The 20,392-nt window shown below is 51.9% G+C and overlaps 1 protein-coding gene across 3 annotated transcripts in view; it reads left to right on the top strand.

Moving 5' to 3' along the window:
* Positions 1–20,392, top strand: part of RSF1 (remodeling and spacing factor 1) — a 73,977-nt gene that overhangs the window by 39,422 nt on the left and 14,163 nt on the right. For 2 of the 3 annotated variants that reach the window (XM_077341275.1, XM_077341277.1), the window contains exons 6-13: positions 291–2,041; positions 2,854–3,069; positions 6,345–6,449; positions 8,785–8,864; positions 10,994–11,048; positions 11,973–12,082; positions 17,881–17,948; positions 19,742–19,949. In XM_077341275.1, coding sequence (XP_077197390.1) covers positions 291–2,041; positions 2,854–3,069; positions 6,345–6,449; positions 8,785–8,864; positions 10,994–11,048; positions 11,973–12,082; positions 17,881–17,948; positions 19,742–19,949 — 2,593 coding nt within the window. The remainder of the gene's footprint in view (positions 1–290; positions 2,042–2,853; positions 3,070–6,344; positions 6,450–8,784; positions 8,865–10,993; positions 11,049–11,972; positions 12,083–17,880; positions 17,949–19,741; positions 19,950–20,392) is intronic. The other variant, XM_077341276.1, reaches the window with a different exon arrangement.

Raw genomic sequence — 20,392 nt, 5'->3', positions numbered from 1 at the left:
GAGGGCCGCGGTTTGACTACCCCTGATACTGACCTTGGTGGACCCTGCATCTGATTCAGTTATAAGACAGTTTCATGAGTTTAGGAGAACAAACAAAAGTTAAGATGGTGTAAAACGAACCTATTTTTGCCGGCTTGCACCGTTAAAAGTATCTGAATCATTTCTTCGGCAAAACATCGAGCATTAGACCAACCAGTGCCGGGCATACTCACGAGCCTTGGGAAAGCAGAAGAAGGTTCTGTGTGACAATCGTCCTAACCCTGCTGTTTGTTTTCGTTTTTTGAAAACAGAAAACACCGCGGTAAAAGAGAAGGAAGAGAAAAAGGAAGACGCGCCGAAGGGATCGGTAAAAGAAAAGGAAGAGATCAAAGAAGAAGCGCCCAAGGGATCGGTAAAAGAAAAGGAGGAGAAAAAGGAAGACGCACCAAAGGGATCGGAGCCGCTTCCGCCACCTGCAGCTCCGGAAGGGGAGAACGCAATGAAAATAGAGAAGGTGGAAGACCGAGAGATCGTAAAGCTGCCGGTGATAGTGAAGCTGGAGAGGCCGTCGGAGAACTACGGGGAGACGCCGCTGACCAAAGAAGAAAGCGACTCTTTCAAGGAAAACGTGAAGCCCGTCAAAGTGGAGGTGAAGGAGAACAAGCTCGAGCCAAAAGATTTGAAAGACCTGAACAGCAATGCGGAGAAACCCGCTCACGAGCCCGAGAGGCTCGCCTTCTGCGTCGCCGTCAAGACTCCCCAGGAAGTCACCGAGAGAACGCCGGAAGAAAGCGAGAAGCTGAAAAACGACCAGCAGGCCAAGATCCCGCTGAAAAAACGGGAGATCAAGCTGACCGACGATTACGACAGCCCGCTGAAAGGGCCCTTGCGGAAGTGCATCACCCCGACCGCGGATGTCTTGAAGGAGGAAGGGAAGCCCGAAGAAGAGGCTTTCAAGAGGGTCCCCACGATCACCGACGGCAAGTTCCTCGTGAACGGGGAAGTCAGCTGCGAGAAGATAGTGCCAAATAACAAGTTAGATCATTGCACGGGCGCCAAGGACGACGCCACCGGCTTGCCGAAGGAGAAGAACGGCGTGAGTGGGGACAAGGTCCCGGAACCTGTGAGCACCATTGTAAGAACTGGCCATGTGGAGAGAAGCATTTTGCATACGGGGAAGGAGGTCGAGGGGAGGACTGTCGAGATTTCTCCTAAAGTGCCTTCGAAGGAGGAAGCGGGTCTTCCGGGAAAGGAAGACTTGACGTCAGTGGCGATCGCTGAAGCACCTTCAAACGCCGACGGGTCGCTCAAGAAATCCGAAGAGCCCCAGAAAGCAAAAGATGGACTGATACCACCCGAGGAACGCCTAGAGAAGTCCCCAAAGACGTTTCCCCCCAAGGAGCTGCTTGCCTCCTCCTCGGGCGAGGAGGGCTCAAAAAGCAAAGATCAGCCCAGGGAGAAACCCGACGTAACAAGAGCAGGGGCGACCCCTCCACCTGCCCCAGCCCCCTCCTCGGAGAAACCCGTTGCCGAAAAAGAGGATGCCGGCCCTCGAAGCCCTGATATAAAAACTGGACCCGAGGAGGATCGTAAGCCCCAGAAGGCACCCGAGGCTGCGGAGAAAGAGGCGCCTAAATCAGACCACTCCCCTTGTCCTGTCGAGGAGCCTTCAGAGCCGAAAAAAGAGCCCGTAAAGAGCAAGTGCAAATATAAGCTGATCTCCGAAGAGGAGAGCTCTCTGACGGACAACCGGGAAATCACCTCCGAGAGGCAGAAAGAGGGCATCAAGCTCACCATCCGAATCTCCAGCAGGAAGAAAACGGACCCTCCCCCATGCAGGGCGGAGGAGTCGGGAAAAGAGGAGGTGGTCAGCATCGGCCGCATCTTGAGGAGGTCTCCCCGGATATCGAAGCCGACCCCTAAGGTCGTGGAGACCCGGGACCAGAAGCCCGAGAAGAAGCGGAGCGAGGAAGAGGAAGACAAACCGGCCCCGGTTCAGAAGCAGGAGAAGAAAGAGGGCTCGAAAAAACAAGAGAAGGAGGTCAACTCGAAGGCTGGCAAGGTAAAACCAGGTTTCTTTCCGTCTTGTGGTCATTACTGATTCCACTCGGGACCCGTATTAGCCGTACATACGGCAGGGTGGGGGCCCAAACTGTGGCTCTCCAGATGTCCATAGACTACAGTTCCCATGAGCCACAGGGCTGGCAGGGGCTCATGGGAATTGTAGTCCCTGGGCACCTGGAGAGCTCAGTTTGGCATCCTCGGCCATAGAGCGTTCATTTTGATCCACCCTCCGTCCGTTTTGTGAACCCATATAGTTTGGTTAAGCTTTAAATCAGGGGACCCCATCTCTTTTGAGCCTGTGGGCAGCTTGGGATTTCGGACACAGCGTGGCGGGCGGAGCCACAAAGCGGCTGCTATAAAATGGCCGCTGCAGGAGGCGGAGCCAGCTGGACGAAGGCTGCCGCAGCTTACCTTCAGTCGCCCTGTGGTCTTTAAAAACCTGCACGGCAATCTAATCTCCAGTGACCAGTCAGAAAGTCTTGCTGGGCAGAAGACCCACTTGGCCCTACCCGCTTTCCGAAAGCACTTGGCGGGCACAAGTGAAAGTGTTAGCAGGCCCCGTGGTGCCCACAGGCGCCCTGCTGGGGGCCCCTGTTTTAAATAACGTCGCCGTTAGCGTGAGCCGTGCACGGGGGGACGAAGGCCGCATTTGAACTTTGCAGTATGACGCCTCTTGACCCGGGAAGCGAAATGAAACAGTCTCGACTTTTAAAAAAACAAAACAAAGAAAAACGAAATTTCTGGTTTTACTTTTTCTCTTTTCCGAAGCCACGGGCCAATTGGGTTTATTTCTTGTCACTGGACTTCTAGGCTGTACAACGCAATAAAGTCCGGTGGGCCGGGACTAGAACCCGGGGCAGGTGGAGATACTCGAGCGGTGATGAAAGTGAGGAGTCGGAGAGTGAAGAAAACTCCGAGGAGGAGGAGAGGGAGGGGGAGGAGGAGGAGGAGGAGGAGGAAGAACCGGCGCCGGCCGAGGACGACGAGCCGTGTAAGAAGTGCGGCCTCCCGAACCACCCGGAGCTGGTAGGTTGTTGGCTTTGGGAACGGTGAAACCGGGGGGAAGGCCGAGACTCGGATCATAGAATCATAGAGTTGGAAGGGGCCATACAGGCCATCTAGTCATAGATTCATAGAATCATAGAGTTGGAAGGGGCCACACAGGCCATCTAGTCATAGATTCATAGAATCATAGAGTTGGAAGGGGCCACACAGGCCATCTAGTCATAGAATCATAGAATCATAGAGTTGGAAGGGGCCACACAGGCCATCTAGTCATAAAATCATAGAATCATAGAGTTGGAAGGGGCCACACAGGCCATCTAGTCATAGAATCATAGAATCATAGAGTTGGAAGGGGCCACACAGGCCATCTAGTCATAAAATCATAGAATCATAGAGTTGGAAGGGGCCACACAGGCCATCTAGTCATAGAATCATAGAATCATAGAGTTGGAAGGGGCCACACAGGCCATCTAGTCATAGAATCATAGAATCATAGAGTTGGAAGGGGCCACACAGGCCATCTAGTCATAGAATCATAGAATCATAGAGTTGGAAGGGGCCACACAGGCCATCTAGTCATAGAATCATAGAGTTGGAGGGGGCCACACAGGCCATCTAGTCCTAAAATCATAGAATCATAGAGTTGGAAGGGGCCACACAGGCCATCTAGTCATAGAATCATAGCGTTGGAAGGGGCCATACAGGCCATCTAGTCCAACCCCCTGCTCAACGCAGGATCAGCCCAAAGCATCCTAAAGCAACTATGTCCTAGCACCCTTTTGTTTTGGCATAATCCCCACTGGTTTTTTGAGGGGCCGTCTCCCCGGCACGGTGACCTGGAGTTGGAGAATGGTGGTCAAAAAGAAAGAGACAGTACAGCATAATAGCGGTTGAAGTTTCATGCTAGAGCAGGGGTGGCCAAACTGAGACTCTCTGGATGTCGGTGGACTACAGTTGCCATGAGCAACATGCTGGCAGGGGTTCATGGTAATCCACAGATATCTGGAGAGCCACAGTTTGGCCACGCCTGGGCTAGTGTCAGACCAGGTTCTGGGACACCCAAGTTGAAACCCCGCCCCCGCTGCCATGGAAACTCTCTGGGTGACTTTGGGCCCAGTCACACACTCAGCTGAGAGTACCTTGCAGGGTCGTTGTGAGGATAAAGTGGAGGAAAGCAGAAGAAGAGTTGGTTCTTATACGCTGCTTTTCTCTCCCAGAAGGAGTCTCAAAGCAGCTTACAATCACCATCCCTTCCTTTCCCCACAACACAACACAATAAAATCAGAGTCCGGTGGCACCTTTAAGACCAACAAAGATTTATTCGTGAGCTTTCGAGTGCAAGCATTCTTCCTCAGACTATGACCTACCATCATGACAGTGGGAATATAAATTTAAATTAGTAAACTCTGTCACAACATCCAAATACAGCCATATGATAATTCTTTGCCAAAACATATGGCAGTATTTGGATGTTGTGACACAGTTTACTAATTTAATAGAATTTAACAGAATTAATTTTATATTCCCGCTGCCGCCGCTCTTAACCATGACACCAAATTGGAGAACTGTCAAGCACTTGGACTCCCCGTAGGAGAGGAAGCTGAAGATAAATGAAATAGATGACATTTAAAAAAAAGAAGTTTGCTTCTGCAAGCACCACTTCAATGCACTCTTCTGGGGATTTTTAAAACGAAGGAATGGCTCAGGTCATGTGTAAACCACGGCTAAGTGAAAATCAACTGTGGTTTGGCATGTCATCCGATTTAGCCAGCCGTGGCTCCCGGTTGGATGGGCAGAGCAGAATTTACGCTGTGATGGGAGTCGAGTGGACAAACCGCAGCTTGTGCTAACCGCAGCTCGGTGCCCTAGCTGCATTTGGCAGCATTGAGGGTGAATGTTGCAGATATTATTATTACCATTACTATTACTATTATTATTATTAATTCAATGTATTACCCGCCACTCTCGGCAAGCCGGCTTGTGGCGGGTCACACGACAATCTAATACAGGGGTAGTCAAACTGCGGCCCTCCAGATGTCCATGGACTACAATTCCCAGAAGCCCCTGCCAGCATTCGCTGGCAGGGGCTTCTGGGAATTGTAGTCCATGGACATCTGGAGGGCCGCAGTTTGACTACCCCTGATCTAATACAATAAAACCCCAGTAAAATCCCCATTTACAAACCCATAACAGTTTACAGAAATTAGAACAGCAACATGGCGGCAAAAATAAAAGATACGAGCCCTCCTATAACGGAATGACTCCTCGCCAGGGCAGAGAGGGAGTACAACACCGGCCACATCAATGACGGTAACAGTGTAGTGGCATATCTTTCCAAGGGGGGATTTGATCTCTCTCTAGCACTGGCTGCATCCATAGACCTGTCGGAAGAGCTCCGTCTTGCAAGGCCTACGGAAAGCGGGAAGCTCTCCCAGGGCCCGCAGCTCTTCCAGGAGTTCATTCCATCAGGCAGGGGCCAGGAAAGTCATAACCAAAACGTTGAACCTGATCTGGGCTGCAACCGGCAACCAATGCAGCTGCCTCAGCACCGGCTGGATGTGGGCCCTTCAGGATGTTCCTGTGAGGATCCCGGCAGCTGCATTTTGGACCAGCTGAAATTTCCGGGTCAGGGACAGGGGCAGGCCTGCGTAGAGCGAGTTACAGGAATCAGTTCTGGAGGTGACTGTCTCATGGATCACCACGGCCAGGTGTTCAGAGAACAGGTAGGGCGCTAGTAGCCGAGCCTGGCAAAGGTGGAAAAACTCCTGGCTGGCTACTTTCTTGACCTGCACCCTGAGGTTATCCTCCTCTGGGGACAAGCCAGAAATTAAGACTTTCTTAATAGCGGCTTCCTATCTATCTGCATGTTTGGAAGCTGGTCGAGTCCTCAATCGGTTAACGCAAACCACGGTTTGTTCTATATAACACCTGACCCGAGCCAGTGATCCTCAGCACTGCCCCTCTTCGTGCAAATGCCTCTCTCCATCCCTTGGGGAAGGGTCCTGACTCAGGAATAGAACAGACAGATTTAACCGATGCCTCCGTTTCCCCACCGTGTCAGTGGTTGTCACTGGCCACAGCGTTGGGAGATTGGCCGGTATAGATATTCAAAATGAAATAAAATTCGAGCGGGTCGGGTCGATTCCAGCACACGCGCTCATGAAGCCAAGCGCTTCTCCCATTCCCTGTGTCGAGATTCCGCCAGTGAGATTTCAGGGGTCTGACAAAAAACGTTTGACAACTTGTGAGGTGCGTCATGGGTACAACGATGCTAACCCCTTGCGCTGTTTCCACAGATCCTCTTGTGCGACTCCTGTGACAGCGGCTACCACACCGCATGCCTCCGGCCTCCGCTGATGATCATTCCCGATGGAGAGTGGTTCTGCCCTCCTTGCCAACACGTAGGTTCCATCTTGGATTCTTAAAGAAACCCTTCGCCTTTCCCCCTCTTCCTCCCCCCCTCCCCGACATTTAAACTCAGTTGCAATTGAGCGCAGTGGGTAGGGTGTTGGGCTGGGATCTGAGAGGCCCAAGTTCAAATCTCTACTCTGCTGCGGATACTTGCGGGATGGCCTCGGGCCCATCTCATGCTCTCTGTCTGTCTATGTGTTTATCTATCTACTGGTGGACCAATGGCTCGTGCCTGCTTACTGCAGTTTAAAGTCACGATATTTATGTATTTATTTGTGTGTTTGTTTATTTATTTTTGATTTATTCTTGGGTTTCTTCCCACCACTCCCAGACAAGCCGGCTCATGGCGGCTCACAGGGTGTCTGTTGTGGGGAGAGGAAAGGGAAGGCGAATGGAAGCCGCTTTGAGACTCCTTCTGGTAGAGAAGAGTGGTGTATAAGAACCAACTCTTCTTCTTCTTCAGTAATCTCAGGGCTCTCTCAGCCTCACCCACCTCACAGGGTGTCTGTTGTGGGGAGAGAAAAGGGAAGGCGATTGGAAGCTGCTTTGAGACTCCTTCTGGTAGAGAAGAGCGGTGTATAAGTCCCACCCCCTGCTCAACTCAGGATCAGCCCAAAGTATCCTAAAGCATCCAAGAAAAGTGTGTATCGAGACTTTGCTTGAAGACTGCCAGTGAGGGGGAGCTCACCACCTCCTTAGGCAGCCTATTCCACTGCTGAACTAGAATAATAGAATCATAGAGTTGGAAGGGGCCATGCAGGACATCTAGTCCCACCCCCTGCTCAACGCAGGATCAGCCCTAAGCATCCTAAAGCACCCAAGAAAAGTGTGTATCCAACCTTTGCTTGAAGACTCCTCCTCCTCCTCCTCCTCCTCCTCCTCCCCCCTCCTCCTCCTCCTTCTCCTCCTCCCCCCTCCTCCTCCTCCTCCTCCTCCTCCTCCTCCTCCTCCTCCTTCTTCTTCTTCTTCTTCAGACTTTACGTAATTTATCCTGGCCTTTAGTTGGTGGGGGAGGGCAAGAGCACTCATGACCCTCCACCCTACCAGCCACCTCTGTATATCTTCATCGGCTCCCTTTCAGAAAGCCATCTGTACCAGTCAGACTTCTTGCCACCTTAGAACCGTGAATTCTAGACCTTATTTATCCATTGTTGGCGACGGTACGTGCTTTGGCTTTCCTCAGCCTTCTGTTCTTCGGCCTCCTTCAATCGCCTGCCATAGGGAGGGGCTGTGGATTCGTGGGAGAGCATCTGCTTGCCATGCAGAAGGTTCCGGCATGTCCAAGTGAAAGGATCAGGCAGGAGGCGATGGGGAAGATTTGTGCCTGAGACCCCAGAGAGCGACCCCAAGATGGAGTAGACAATGCCGGTTTCATAGGTCCATATGAGTTTGGACAGCTTCATTATGTCCATAGACTGGCGAACACAGGAGGAGGAGGGGGAGGAGGAGGAGGAGCTTACAGCTGCCTTCCCAGGCGCCTTCCTGTTCCTCTCCCCACAACAGACACCCTGCGAGGGAGGGGAGGCTGAGAGAGCCCTGAGATTACTGAAGAAGAAGAAGAGTTGGTTCTTAGATGCTGCTTTTCTCTACCCGAAGGAGGCTCAAAGCGGTTTCCAGTTGCCTTCCCTTTCCTCTCCCCACAACAGACACCCTGTGAGGGAAGTGAGGCTGAGAGAGCCCTGATATTACTGCTCTGTGAGAACAGTTTTATCAGTGCTGTGGCCAGACCAAGATCGCCCAGCTAGCTGCATGTGGGGGAGCGCAGAATTGAACCCAGCTCACCAGATTAGAAGTCTGCACTCCTAACCACTACACCAATCCTGGAGGTCTTGGTGGTCTAGTGCAGGGGTAGTCAACCTGTGGTCCTCCAGATGTTCATCGACTACAATTCCCACGAGTCCCTGCCAGCGTTTGCTGGCAGGGGCTCATGGGAATTGTAGTCCATGAACATCTGGAGGACCACAGGTTGACTACCCCTGGTCTAATGTCAAAGATAGGGACCTCTATTCCAGCTTGCTCAAGAGCATCTACCCTTTAAATCTTGTTGGTCTTAAAGTGACCCCTGGAGTCTCATCCTATCTTACAACGGACTCCCTTGCCTCGATCCCACATTACATGTTGGCTTTCCAAAATGGTATGTTGCGTTTCCTCATTCCGGCATTGTAACGCCCTTTCTTCTCTGAGCGTGGGCAGTCTGGACAACCATCAGCTCTCTTCTGGCAGCATCTGCCTCTGCTTTGCGGGATAATGGGGAGGGGTGTACATTAAGGGATTAGCTGGATCACTTATACTAACGCCCGCTTTGGTTTATTCGATTCCCCATAGAAATTACTCTGTGAAAAGTTAGAGGAGCAGCTCCAGGACCTGGACGTCGTCTTGAAAAAGAAGGAACGCGCAGAGCGAAGGTATCTGTTCCTCTTTCCTTGGCCGGCCCCTTAGTTGTCAACGTGGTCCCACAAAAACAAGAGACGTGGTGCTGTCGGGGCAGTACCTTTATTTATATTCGGCTGTTCCCAGGTCTCTGCTAGATTTTGGGTGGAATTCCAGGATTGCAGAGAGGCAGTTTGATCAGACATTTCCGTTCCTGAGAAGAACACATTTGTTGAATTTGGAGTAGCTCAAAGGGCCTCCTGTCAGAAGGTTGCAAATGACTGTCTGTTTTCAGCCATGTCTGTAAATTTGGGGTGTGTAATGTGTATGTTGGGTCTTTTCAGGTATGTTGGTTTTTTTCAGGTCCAATAGACACCATTCTGGGGATGGTTATTAAAGATGGCATAGAATCATAGAGTTGGAAGGGACCTCCAGGGCCATCCATCCATCCATCATCCACCCATTCACCCACCCACCCATCCACCCACCCACCCATCCATCTATTTAGATTTTTATACCGCCCTTCCCTACGGCTCTGGGCGGTTTACATAAGACATAGAACATTTACAGAGAACAATATAACAATAACATCTCAGCTAAAACAACATTTCAACAAGTCCAACCCCCTGCACAATGCAGGAACTCATAACTACCTGCCGATCCACAGTGACCCCAGTTCCATGCCAAAATGATCCCTCTCCACCAAAAATCTCCAGAATCCAGCCTGGCCTGGGGGAAATTCATCCACCATCCCACAGTGGCACTTAGCAGTACCTTGGGTATGCAAGGAAGGGCCACAAGAGACACACACTGGTCCATCCCTTTCTGCCCACATACCCACAATTCCGAAAAATCGTGTCCCCCTGTCCACCTCCTCTTCTCCAGGATGAACATAAAGTGGAGTGTTAGGGTAGGGATGCCAGCCTCCAGGAGAGACCTGGGGATTCCTATTAATTTGCTGGTTTAATTCAAGGAAACATTACACATGTAAATATTTACTAATACTTTGTAATAATCAGTTTTAGATAATAAATTACTGAGGAAGAGAACATCCTTGAAAGCAGGCCATTGAAAAAAAAAAGTTGTGTTTGTCCGGAAGCCGTTTTGGTTGATGTTTGCACGCTAAATATCTACAAAATAAACTGGAAAAAGATTACATTTTTGTACCAGCCAATTGGTCAATTTTTTAAAAAATTTGGATTACTCCATTTGGCCAGCCCTCTTTCGTACGCAGTTTTTTGACATCTATAGCTGGCAAAATTCTGGAACAAATCATCGGATATTTGGACCTTGAGCAGCTAGAGGGGATGGCTGTAATTACTATGAGTCAGCATGGCTTTCTCAAGAACAAGTCATGTCAGACTCTCTTATTTTTTTTGAGAAAGATACTGCCTTTCTAGATCATGGGAATGCTGTGGACATAGTTTACCTTGATTTCAGCAAAAAGTTTGATAAGGTTCTGCATAATACTCTTATTGGCAAGTTGGTAAAGTGAGGTATGAAGCTCGTGATTATTCTTGCTGAAACTGATTTGATAGGCAACACACTGATCAATATGACCCCAGCTACCCCACCCTCAACTGACAACAAGCAGGCTTCGCTCTGTTCCCGGAGAGAGAGCACAAAGCCAACTCAAGGCCAGCCTCACGGATAACGTCCAAGCTCCCCTCTCCCACAGTTCCATCCTCCCAAGAGAAAATTTGCAATTAGATGACACAAGCAAGTGAGCAATGCAAAGCAATAAAACCAGTTACTGTCAGTTAACTTTCCCAGGCCCACTTCCCACTGACAGATGACAGTACACAGAATGACAAGGGGTATTGAGGCCTGGCCTGGACAGGATCACGGCAGGAGGCTGGCAACCCGGCAGATCCTGACACTGCTTTGCTACAAAGCTTGCTGGGTGCGTTTGTGGCCATTGTACTTTCTCGATACCTTACAATGACACCATAGGAAGGAGAGGGACCCTGTTTGGTGATTTGAGCACTTTGGAATAAGGCTGGAGTAAAAATTGTTCGTAAATCTATATAAATGTGAACAGGTGCTTGTAATAGAGAATAAAGACAGGTCAGGAAAGGTGCCGATCCCTGGAAACCACCAAAATTGTGAAGAACCTCCATTTAAAGGTGTCTTTTTTTTCTCTTCCTCTCCCTCCTCTCCAAAGGAAAGAACGCCTCGTGTACGTGGGGATTAGTATCGAAAACATCATTCCACCACAAGTAAGTTGTTCTCTCTTGCCCCAGAGGGATGGATCAGAACCAATGGGATGAAATGAAATGAATTCAAAAGAAATTCCATCTAAACATCCGGAAGAAGTTCCTGACAGTGAGAGCGGTTCCTCAGTGGAACAGGCTTCCTCGGGAGGTGGTGGGTTCCCCATCTTTGGAGATTTTTAGGCAGAGGCTGGGTAGCCATCTGACGGAGAGGCTGATTCTGGGAAGGCTCAAGGGGGTGGCAAGTGACAGTGGATGAGCCAGAGGGTTGTGGGTGTCCTGCACAGTGCAGGGGGTTGGACTAGATGACCCAGCAGGTCCCTTCCAACTCTATTATTCAGTGATTCTATGGTTCTTAGTTGAATTAGATCTAGAGATCTTAATTTCCCACCCCTTTTTGGCTTGCATCTCCCCCACTCTGGTTTATGAAAGTGCGGCATGCATATGTTACTACTTGAAGACTGTCAGCAATGGGGAACTACCTAACTACCGCCTTAGGCAGTTGTTTCCTCTGCTGAACTACTCTTGACTGTGATAATTTTCCTCCCTGATATCTAGCCAATATCATTCTCCATGTAGTTTAAATCCATTCCTGCGGGTCTTCTCCTCTGCTGTCAACAGGAACCTTTCCCTGCCCTCTAAGCGATTGCCTTTCGAAGACTTTAAGACAGCCATTATGTCCACTCACAAACTTCTCCAGGCTGAACGTACATTTAAAAATGAGCATTAGTTTACTTTTCAGCCCTGCAGAACATGGCTTTGCCACAGCTAGATGCCTGGGCAGTTTGCATTGTGCAGCTCTCTCCACCACCGCTTACATCCGAATAAAGGCTGGAGGCCTCAGACAGTCAGAGAGAGAGAAGGTTTTTTTCCCCCTCTGATAACTGCAGACGTTGCTGCGCCTAACCCTTTTGTCTGACCTCGAAACAGGAGCCGGAAATCCCCGAAAGCCTAGACGAAAAGAAGAAAGATTCCAAGAAAGCAAAGGCAAAATTGCTCGAACGGAGATCGACTCGGCAAAGGAAGTGCATAAGCTATAGGTAAGTGAAAGTTCTGAATGTTTAAAAAAAAAATGATTCACTCCACTTTTAGCCCACCTTCCTGGGCGAGACTCAAGGTGAATCCACCCAAAATGAAAAGCAGCTTGGTCAGACAGTGACGACTGTTCTGCCATAATGGGAAGCATCCAGTTCGACTCAACTGTTTTTTCCCCCTAGGTGTTGGCGGCTGAGCAAAATGTGGGGGCCCCAGACCCATCCTCACCCACCCCGTGCCTAGGAGAGGGGGGGAAATGGAAGGTGGCAGAAAAGGGAGGTTTGTTTACGGTGAAAAGGGCAAACTCTACGTTAGGGATTTTTAGAAAAGGGATTCAGAAAGGCTTTCAGATCTGTGGTCGGGGCCAGTGCGGAGAGATCTTTGGGCCCCCCCCCAAAGGAAGGTATTCGACCACATTTGTTTAACAGTGATGACCAGCAGTTCTCCTCTAGTCCCCAGCAGGGGTAGGTGGGGGGTTGGTTTGCGGCCACACTCGTTATTAGACTCTGTATTTCTGCAATTAAGAGCCTCTTGTGGCGCAGGGTGGTAAGGCAGCAGACATGCAGTCTGAAAGCTCTGGCCATGAGGCTGGAAGTTCGATCCCAGCAGCCGGCTCAAGGTCGACTCAGCCTTCCATCCTTCCGAGGTCGGTAAAATGAGTACCCACTTGCTGGCGGGTAAATGGTAATGACTGGGGAAGGCACTGGCAAACCACCCCGTATAGAGTCTGCCATGAAAACGCTGGAGGGCGTCACCCCAGGGGTCAGACATGACCCGGTGCTTGCACAGGGGATACCTTTACCTATTTCTGTAATTGTTGTAATTTTAGTGGGGGTTTTAGGGGGGCTTCATATTTTATTTTTATCTTGTAACCCGACACGAGCCGGCTCTGCTGAGAGTGGCGGAAAATAAATTCAAAGAAGAATAAAACGGCCAACATTGTAATACCCCTGCATAGAGGGCGGCCCCATTTGCAACGTTCTGATCACTTTATTGCCTAAAGCAGGGGTAGTCAACCTGTGGTCCTCCAGATGTTCATAGACTACAATCCCCATGAGCCCCTGCCAGCAAATGCTGGCAGGGGCTCATGGGGATTGTAGTCCATGGACATCTGGAGGACCACAGGTTGACTACCCCTGGCCTAAAAGACCTCACAGAACTGGGAAAAATACAGAGTTGGGGGGGGGGTTTAGAGGGCGAGGGAGTTGGAACCCCTTCCGGAGGAGGAAAAGCTGAAATATCCGGGACATTTCTGTCCAGAAAAGAGATTACCAGGAAGGAGGGGGGGGGGCACAATGATAGAGGTTCATAAATTTGTGCATGGGATGGAGAGTTGAGAAAGCTAAATGTTTCTCGCTCTCCAGAATAATAGAACACAAGGGCATCCAGTGAACCTGCTGGATAGCAGGTTCAGGGTGGAAAAATAAAGAAACACTTATTTGCACAAAGAGTAATTAAAACATTAATTTGCTGTCAGAGGAGGTAGTGATGGCCACAAGAATTGACAGCTAAAAGGAGAATTAGATAGATTCATGGAGAATAAGACGCTACTAGCTGAATCCTTTGAATCCCAGAGTCAGGAGGCAACATCAGGGCAAGGCCTCTGCCTCTGTGCTCTGGAGCAGTGGTTCCCAAACTTTTTTTGGCTGGGGACCGGCAGGGCAACAGCCCCACCCGCGCAGCGCACATGCGCACCCGCGCAGCACGCATGTGTGGGCCGTACATACACACATGTGCGCTGCGTGGCCGAAATTGCACATGCGCTGCAGTTTTGCGCGTGCGCAAAAGTGCCACGCATGCGCAATTTCGGCTGTGCAGCACGATTGTACACATGCGCGGCCGGGCCACGCAAGCGCGATGCGCGGTGCGGCCCTGATTCCCTCTCCCCGCCCTCCCGGAGAAAGAAGCTTCCCGAGCCACAACCTTGCAGCCTGGGAAGTTTTTTACTGCGGGGGCGGGGCAGGGATAGGGAACCGCGCCCCGGCGCCCTGGCCTTCGCGGCCCGGCACAAGGCTGCGGAACGCAGGTTGGGGACCACTGCTCTGGAGGAACTGCTTGGCTCCTGTGTGAGACAGGAGGCTGGACTGGATGGACCCTCCCTGGCCTGACCCAGCAGGGCTCTTCTGAGGGTCTTCTCAGGGGAAGGCCTCGGCCTCTCTGCCCTGTGGCTGGCCCTGCAGAGGAACTGGCTGGCCCCTGGGTGAGATGGGAGGCTGGACTGGGGGGACCCTCCCTGGCCTGACCCAGCAGGGTCCTCTGAGGGTCTTCTCAGGGGAAGGCCTCGGCCTCTCTGCCCTGTGGCTGGCCCTGCAGAGGAACTGGCTGGCCCCTGGGTGAGACGGGAGGCTGGACTGGAGGGACCCTCCCTGGCCTGACCCAGCAGGGCTTTTCTGAGGGTCTTCTCAGGGGAAGGCCTCGGCCTCTCTGCCCTGTGGCTGGCCCTGCAGAGGAACTGGCTGGCCCCTGGGTGAGACGGGAGGCTGGACTGGAGAGACCCTCCCTGGCCTGACCCAGCAGGGCTCTTCTGAGGGTCTTCTCAGGATAAGGCCTCGGCCTCTCTGCCCTGTGGCTGGCCCTGCAGAGGAACTGGCTGGCCCCTGGGTGAGACGGGAGGCTGGACTGGAGGGACCCTCCCTGGCCTGACCCAGCAGGGCTCTTCTGAGGGTCTTCTCAGGGGAAGGCCTCGGCCTCTCTGCCCTGTGGCTGGCCCTGCAGAGGAACTGGCTGGCCCCTGGGTGAGACGGGAGGCTGGACTGGAGGGACCCTCCCTGGCCTGACCCAGCAGGGCTCTTCTGAGGGTCTTCTCAGGGGAAGGCCTCGGCCTCTCTGCCCTGTGGCTGGCCCTGCAGAGGAACTGGCTGGCCCCTGGGTGAGACGGGAGGCTGGACTGGAGGGACCCTCCCTGGCCTGACCCAGCAGGGCTCTTCTGAGGGTCTTCTCAGGGGAAGGCCTCGGCCTCTCTGCCCTGTGGCTGGCCCTGCACAGGAACTGGCTGGCCCCTGGGTGAGACGGGAGGCTGGACTGGAGAGACCCTCCCTGGCCTGACCCAGCAGGGCTCTTCTGAGGGTCTTCTCAGGGGAAGGCCTCGGCCTCTCTGCCCTGTGGCTGGCTCTGCAGAGGAACTGGCTGGCCCCTGGGTGAGACGGGAGGCTGGACTCTATGGACCCTCCCTGGTCTGACCCAGCAGGGCTCTTCTGAGGGTCTTCTCAGGGGAAGGCCTCGGCCTCTCTGCCCTGTGGCTGGCCCTGCAGAGGAACTGGCTGGCCCCTGGGTGAGACGGGAGGCTGGATTGGAGGGACCCTCCCTGGTCTGACCCAGCAGGGCTCCTCTGAGGGTCTTCTCAGGGGAAGGCCTCGGCCTCTCTGCCCTGTGGCTGGCCCTGCAGAGGAACTGGCTGGCCCCTGGGTGAGACGGGAGGCTGATCTGGAGGGACCCTCCCTGGTCTGACCCAGCAGGGCTTTTCTGAGGGTGAGCTCATTCCACCAGGTTGGGGCCACCATCGAAAAGGCCCTGGCTCTTGTTGAAGCCAGGCAGATGACTTTGGAGAATGAAAAATCTCTGTGAGAGGCTGCAACTGCGCTTAGAGGAGTGACAACAGTTACCCCTGGAAAAGTAGCATCTGGAACCCAGCCCAGGGAGACGGCAGTTTTGTTCCGAAAAACAGCCAGCAGCGAAGGGGTTAATTACCTGCTTTGCACTGCTCCTTGGTTGAAATCTCAACCTCCTGAGCGGGCTTTTCATTAAAAATAAACTCATGGCGCTTTGACACCCACATGCGGGTAATGTACCTTACCCCTGAATACTCCAGGGTTGCCTTCAAAATGACACTTTGGCGTCTGTGTCGGCGGCGCGTGTCCGCGCTCCTTCTGGCACAGCGGTCTGACAATCAGCGCGGCAGCAAACCTCGGGCCGTTTCCGCCATGCTCGGCATAACCTTCATTAACTCCAGCTCCCGCCCCGTCGTCCTTGCACGAGAAGCCGGGCTGCGGTTACGAAGAAGCAGCGGGCTGGCTTTCACAGGCGAGTCGTCACATCCCCGACAGGCGAGCCAAAATTGATGAGCCAGCAGAATCGCCTCCTCGCGCTCGGATATCCAGCCGTCCTCCCAGGAGGGGGGGGGATTAAACCGTTCTGCAAGCGCAGCACTTTGAACGGGTCGCGGCACGTCGGGGGGGGGGGGAGAGGGGAGGACGCTCGAAATGCATTGTGCTCAGCCGCAGGGCCGTGAACAGTCCCCCATCCCTCCCCCGATCTTTGTGGCATCTGCCTTTGTTTTGCTTTGGGGCGTCGTTTGGTTCAGCTGCTTCGAAGCCGACCGTGAACCAAGGAAAGAACAGACAAGTCTGATGGATTTTGGCAGAGATTTAATACAACCTCAGCCCTGCTCACCCATTCCGCAGGGTCGTATGGAACGCAGGTTACTGCTGGAGGCATCCAGAGAGCAGTTGGGTGTCCCTTTGCGAAGGATGAGGAGGAGCATGGTCCCTGCCCAGATTTTTGTACCTCGATCTCCATTCAGGTCCAACTGGCCTGCTGGCGTATGTGCTATAAAACAGGGGTAGTCAACCTGTGATCCTCCAGATGTTCATGGACTACAATTCCCACGAGCCCCTGCCAGAAAATGTTGGAAGGGGTTCATGGGAATTGTAGTTCATGAACATCTGGAGGACCACAGGTTGACTACCCCTGCTATAAAAGACTCATAGAGTGTTAGAATTCTGATCAAATTTTGACAGGCAATAGTGTAGGATGACACATTGGCAACATTGTGTGAATGCTAGGAGGCCTGAAAAAACAAATTGGGAACGGGATGGTTGTCCAAGGAGCTTGAGATGCAAATGGATTTCCTCTCGTTTTCTTTCCCCCTTGCTGTCAGTGGGTTGGATCCAGGCTAAACTGTCAATTTAAATGGATTTTCTCCCCTTCCCTTCTGCAGATGGCCCTCAGGCGAGCACTCAAGATCTCCTGTTCTTCCCCCACCCTTTTGTACAGACCAGTGGGTAGGAAGAGTTAGATCATAGATCATAGAATCATAGAGTTGGAAGGGGCCATACAGACCATCTAGTCCAACCCCCTGCTCAACGCAGGATCAGCCCTAAGCATCCTAAAGCATCCAAGAAAAGTGTGTACCCAACCTTTGCTTGAAGACTGCCAGTGAGGGGGAGCTCACCACCTCCTTAGGCAGCCTATTCCAGTTAGAAGGGTTCCATTCCGCCCTTGGAAAATTTAGCCTGGATTTAGCCCCATTACTACAACGTGCAATTTTGGTGCAGGATATTTCCGTCAAATTAGGAGAGCCAGCAAGCAGCTCAGTGTTAAAAACCACGTGAGCGAAACTTCATTCCGTGAATATTCGCACCGATCATCTAGTGCAGGGGTAGTCAAACTGCGGCCCTCCAGATGTCCATGGACTACAATTCCCAGGGGGCTCCTGGGAATTGTAGTCCATGGACATCAGTTTGACTACCCCTGATCTAGTGTCTGATAGGAAAGCTAAGACGACGTGCATTTTTCTGCCTCGTAATACCAATAACAGGAATACTTGGTCTTAGCGTAGCTCTTTCAATGCCGGAAAGACTTCATAAACCTTCCAGTAGTAGAAAGCAGAGCTAGAAAGAACGTGGAGGAGGCAGCATGTCCCTCCCCCTCTCCGTGTGGAAGCCGAACGAGAATTGCCGTTTGTCAGATACGAAGCGTTTGGCTAACGTTCCGCTTGCACCTTGAGAATCCCAAACCCTTTCCCTGAAACGCATTGGAATGGCAGCACCCACCGTCACGCGCTCTTTCTCGCTCTTTCCGGAAGGTTCGATGAATTCGACGAAGCCATCGACGAAGCGATCGAGGATGACATAAAGGAAGCAGATGGAGGGGGTAAGTCTCACTGGGCCGCTGCGGGGCTGAACAGATGGGTCACCTTGACTCGGTCGGCCGCCTCCCCCATCCTATTGCAAGAGACACTTAAGTTATTTATATCGCCCTTGCGGGAGTTAAAAACCCAGAACGTCCTTTCTCAACTTTTATTTTTCTCCTGTTGAGAACCCCCTGAAACATCCGTCAGCCCTTGCGAAGTCCCAGAAGCGTCGTGGTCGTGCAGAATAGAGATGGGAATCATGGCTTTGTACACGCCCCCTCTGGAGCCCCTCCCCTTCCCACCCATGCAGGCCCATCATTGGCTATTTTGAGATGGGTCGCCCTCCAGATGTCCATGGACTACAATTCCCATGAGCCAGGAGCTCGTGGGAATTGTAGTCCATGGATATCTGAAGGGCCGCAGTTTAACTACCCCTGGCATGAGCATATATGGTCATATCACCCAATAAATGAACAGCAAACACTGGTAGGGGCTCATGGGAATTGTAGTCCCTGTATATCTGGAGGGCCGCAGTTTGACTACCCCCGCCCAAGAGCATATTATGGTCATATCACCCAATAAATGTCCAGCACATTTTAAAAATATATTAACATTTGTTAACTTCCAAGGTCGTCAAGAAAACCCAGGGTTTCACAAAACTGGTTGAGAACGCCCAATCTAGAGACTTGCTCATAGCGAAATGCGACCCATTCAGAATTCCAGCTAGCTGAACTCAGATCGGGGAGACCGAGGTTTGGATCCTGCTTCGACTCTGGTTTTGCGCCACTCCGCAGAGCTCAGCCTCGAACACCTTTTAGTGAGAAGATCAAATGGCCGAGGAGCTGTCCTCTTATCCGTCCTCTTTTAAATGAAAGCTGCTGATCTTTAAGTTTCGTAATGCCGAAGAAAGAGACACATCCGTCTGTCCTGATATTTCTACAGCTGCAGGAACGCAAAGCTTATGTTCTCCGCTGCCTTGGGTTTGGGGGGGGGGGAATGAAGAAGCGGCCAGTGAAAAGACCGGGGTACAAAGTTCGATAGGCCTGAATCCTAGAGTTGGAAGGGACCGCAAGGATCATCTAGTCCAACCCCCTGCAGAATGCAGGAAATTCACAAAAACCTTCCCACCCGCAGCAGCCCCAATTCCATGCCCAGATATTGGCCCCCCAAACCAGAAATTGTTTATTATTGTTGTTGTTGTTTTGTTTGTTTGTTTATTTGATTTGTATGACCACCGTTCTCGGAAACCGGCTCATGGCGGTTCACAGTATTTCAATACAAACCAATACATTAAAACCCTTTAAACAGTTCTGCAGGGCCTGCAAAAAGGAGCTCTTCCGCCAGGCATTTGGCTGAGACCAGGCAGAACCAACAGCGACCGAAGGGCCCCTGTTCCCCCCCCCCCCCCCCCGCCCTCCTCAGTATGCTCTGGACCTGTTTGCATTGTTGCACTGTTGTATTCTTATATTGTTTATACTGTTGCATTGTTATATGGTTACAACTATTAGTTATTATTATTATAAGGTTATTCACATGTTTTTATAGACCGTTTTATGTATTGTTCCTTGTTCTTATGTAAACCGCCCTGAGCCTCCAGGGAGGGTGGTATATAAATATAATAAATGAAATAAAAATTCCCCATTAAAAAACCCATAAGCAGTGACTCGCTCACAATGATGGCGGTTGAATAAAGTATTCCCACACAGGCCCACCGGACGGGCAGACGGGAGCGAGTGGATAATTGGGCATGGGGTGCAGCAATGTGGGGAGCCAGGCCAGTCTAAGACGTCTCTCTCCTCCTCCCGGGGCACAGGCGGCGGCCGAGGAAAAGACATGTCCAACATCACAGGGCATCGCGGCAAGGACATTTCCACCATCCTAGAGGAAGAGAGGAAGGAAAGCAAGAGGCCTCCCCGGGCGGCCGCCGCTCGGCGCAAGAAACGGCGGCGGCTCAATGACCTGGACAGCGACAGCAACCTGGACGAGGAAGAGAGCGAGGACGAGTTCAGGATCAGCGAGGGGTAAGAAGCGGCCTGCCGTGGAGGGGCTGTGGGGGGCGTGAGCTGAGCCTCGGCTGGAAAATTCAGACATGCTGTCGATTTGGGGTTTCTTTCGGAAGTGTCTGTGCTAATTGCGGCGAGGGCTTGATTAGAATGACACGGGCTGTGCTGCGGTGCTGAATGGGCTGTGATTTTAAGAGTGCTCGGCTCTGGCTGAATCCCCTCCCCCCCCTCCCCGACCCCCACATTGTCCTGAGCCATAGCAGCTCTGAGAACGGGGTTTGTACATTTAGGAGACTGCCTCAAGAGGGGGTGGGTTCTCCATCTTTGGAGGTTTCTAAACAGAGGCTGGAGAGCCATCAGATGGAGAGGCTGATTCTGTGAAGGTTCAAGGGGGTGGCAGGTGTCAGTGGATGAGCGAGAGGGTTGTGAGTGTCCTGCACAGTGCAGGGGGTTGGGCTAGA

Source organism: Paroedura picta, chromosome 6, assembly GCF_049243985.1.
Source record: "Paroedura picta isolate Pp20150507F chromosome 6, Ppicta_v3.0, whole genome shotgun sequence".
NCBI lineage: Eukaryota > Metazoa > Chordata > Lepidosauria > Squamata > Gekkonidae > Paroedura > Paroedura picta.
Note: the sequence above shows the minus strand (reverse complement) of the source record. Positions and strands in the feature narration are given on the sequence as shown.